Genomic DNA, 2,041 nt, shown 5'->3' with positions numbered 1-2,041 from the left:
CTTACAGGCCCAAAGACTGGCGAGCTGAGCGCCAAAGTAGTCCTGACCAGCGGAAGCTACGTCATCATCGTGGAGGCGGTGGACCAGGGGAGCCCCGAGCGCGTGAACCAGACCGAGGTAGTGGTCAGCGTGATGGACACGGACAACAACCCCCCGGTCATCACGGTTGACCCCCTGTCCCCTGGCTCTGACAGTGCCCGAATCAAGGAGGACGCCAAAATCAACGCTCTGGTGGCTCACGTGACCGTGTTTGACCCCGACTCCGGCCAGAACGGCGCGGTCAAGTGTTACAGTCAGAGCGCCTTCTTTGATCTCTACGAGCTGGAGGATAACAACTACAAGGTCAGTCATCATCATCCAGTGCCAGATCTGTGACAGACATCGGCAATCATGGTTTTATATTCATTCCTTTGTTCGGATGCTCTCAAAAAAGCTACGTTTCTCTGATCTTTCCATGTTAACCCATAAGGTTCCATAAGTATGTTGTTCTAGGCCTACCCCTGCCTCGCTTGCCCTCAAGGTCAGTACAAATATTATTTATTGTTTTTTTTTATTATTTAAAAGTCGCGACACTACAATCAAGATTTTAGTGGGTAGTTGACGAATGCTCTGATAATACCTGGATACCTACCTGGAGGTGTCATCTTGACTCAGAGGTTGACGTGTAATTACCCTCCACCTTTCACGTTAGCGAGCTGCTTGTGCACATTCTGCCATACCCAAGCCAGTCCAGGTCCTTATGTTGTCCATCCATGTTATTCTTTGTCTTCCTCTGGCTCTCCTGCTCCACGTCTTTCCTTCAAGTACCTCTTTCACAATGGTCTCGTGACGTTTTAAGGGGTAATAATATTGCTTTTTTTACATTTTATTTTGTTCAGCAGATAGTAATGGTACTTATATACATATCTGTGTTTCTAGTGCCGCCCAAAACTTTTACTAAAATTCATTCAAGTTTAGTTTTTGAAGGATTTCCTCGCGCTACTAGGCATATATACATTTTTGTTAGAGCAAGAAGTAGACTCACGAAAAGTTTTGATAAATTTAAACGCCGAAACATTGACAACTTCATGATCAATAAAATCAACAGCTGAATAACGGATGACGGCGTCTCTAGGTTCTGGGTTTAAAACGTATCATCTTTATGTATACAGATGAAGGCGAAGTATACATATACGCTGCAGTTTTTTTGTGTGCAGAATTTGGTCTAAAGTTTAGATTATTACGTTCTTGGAATCTTGAACTTTCACTATTCATTTTGTCAAAGTATGTCCCGTTTCAAATCCTCTCTCGTCTGTGCCCAGGTGGTGGTGGCGCAAGGATTGGACAGAGAGGTGACGGACCTGTACCGAGTGACCTTGTTCTGTGAGGACTCGGGCTCGCCGCGTCTCAACGCCACCCAGGTCTTTGACGTCATCGTTGAGGATGTCAACGACAACGCACCTCGCTTCCAGGACGATGACGTCACCATCGAGGTCCAAGAAGGCAACGCGATCGATGACGTGGCAATGGTCATCTTAGCCTCAGATCTGGACAGCGGGGACAATGCAAAGATCTACTTCACTCTTCTGGAAGATTCCGACGGGTTTTTCCGCGTGCCCATCAACTCGAACACGCTAGTGTGCGCCAAAGAGTTAGATAGGGAGACGCAGGATGTACACGTCATCACCGTTCTGGCAAAAGACGCGGGAAAGTCCGCACAGTCGACCACTGCGACGGTGACCGTGTCTGTCTCTGACGTGAACGACAACGAGCCGCGCTTCTTCAAGTCCAAGTACCGCTTCAGCGTGATGGAAGGGCTGGACGCGGGGAGTGTGGTGGGGGCGGTGTCCGCCACAGACAGAGACCTGGGCGACGGGGGGAAGGTCAGGTTCTCTCTGCCCTCCTGGTCACAGGCCTACGGCAAGTTCCGCATGCTGGACAATGGTAAGTTATGGCCTTGTTTGTTTTTGTAAAGTATTTTACGGCGCTCGCAACTGCATAAGGTCATATGAGCGCGTGGGACACTCCTAATATTTTTAGTTGGTAGGAAATTTTGAATTTT

General features: G+C 48.1%; 1 protein-coding gene across 1 annotated transcript in view; it reads left to right on the top strand.

The window, feature by feature from the left end:
• LOC101861587 (protocadherin-7-like) overlaps window positions 1-2,041 on the top strand; it is a 16,943-nt gene that overhangs the window by 7,329 nt on the left and 7,573 nt on the right. The window contains exons 3-4 of the mRNA XM_013083286.2: window positions 8-342; window positions 1,302-1,923. Of these exons, the coding sequence (XP_012938740.1) occupies window positions 8-342; window positions 1,302-1,923 (957 nt within the window). The remainder of the gene's footprint in view (window positions 1-7; window positions 343-1,301; window positions 1,924-2,041) is intronic.

The sequence above is a fragment of the Aplysia californica genome, unplaced genomic scaffold, assembly GCF_000002075.1.
Source record: "Aplysia californica isolate F4 #8 unplaced genomic scaffold, AplCal3.0 scaffold00223, whole genome shotgun sequence".
Taxonomy (NCBI): domain Eukaryota; kingdom Metazoa; phylum Mollusca; class Gastropoda; order Aplysiida; family Aplysiidae; genus Aplysia; species Aplysia californica.
The sequence above is the reverse complement of the archived record's forward strand: the minus strand, read 5'-3'. Positions and strand labels throughout refer to the sequence as shown.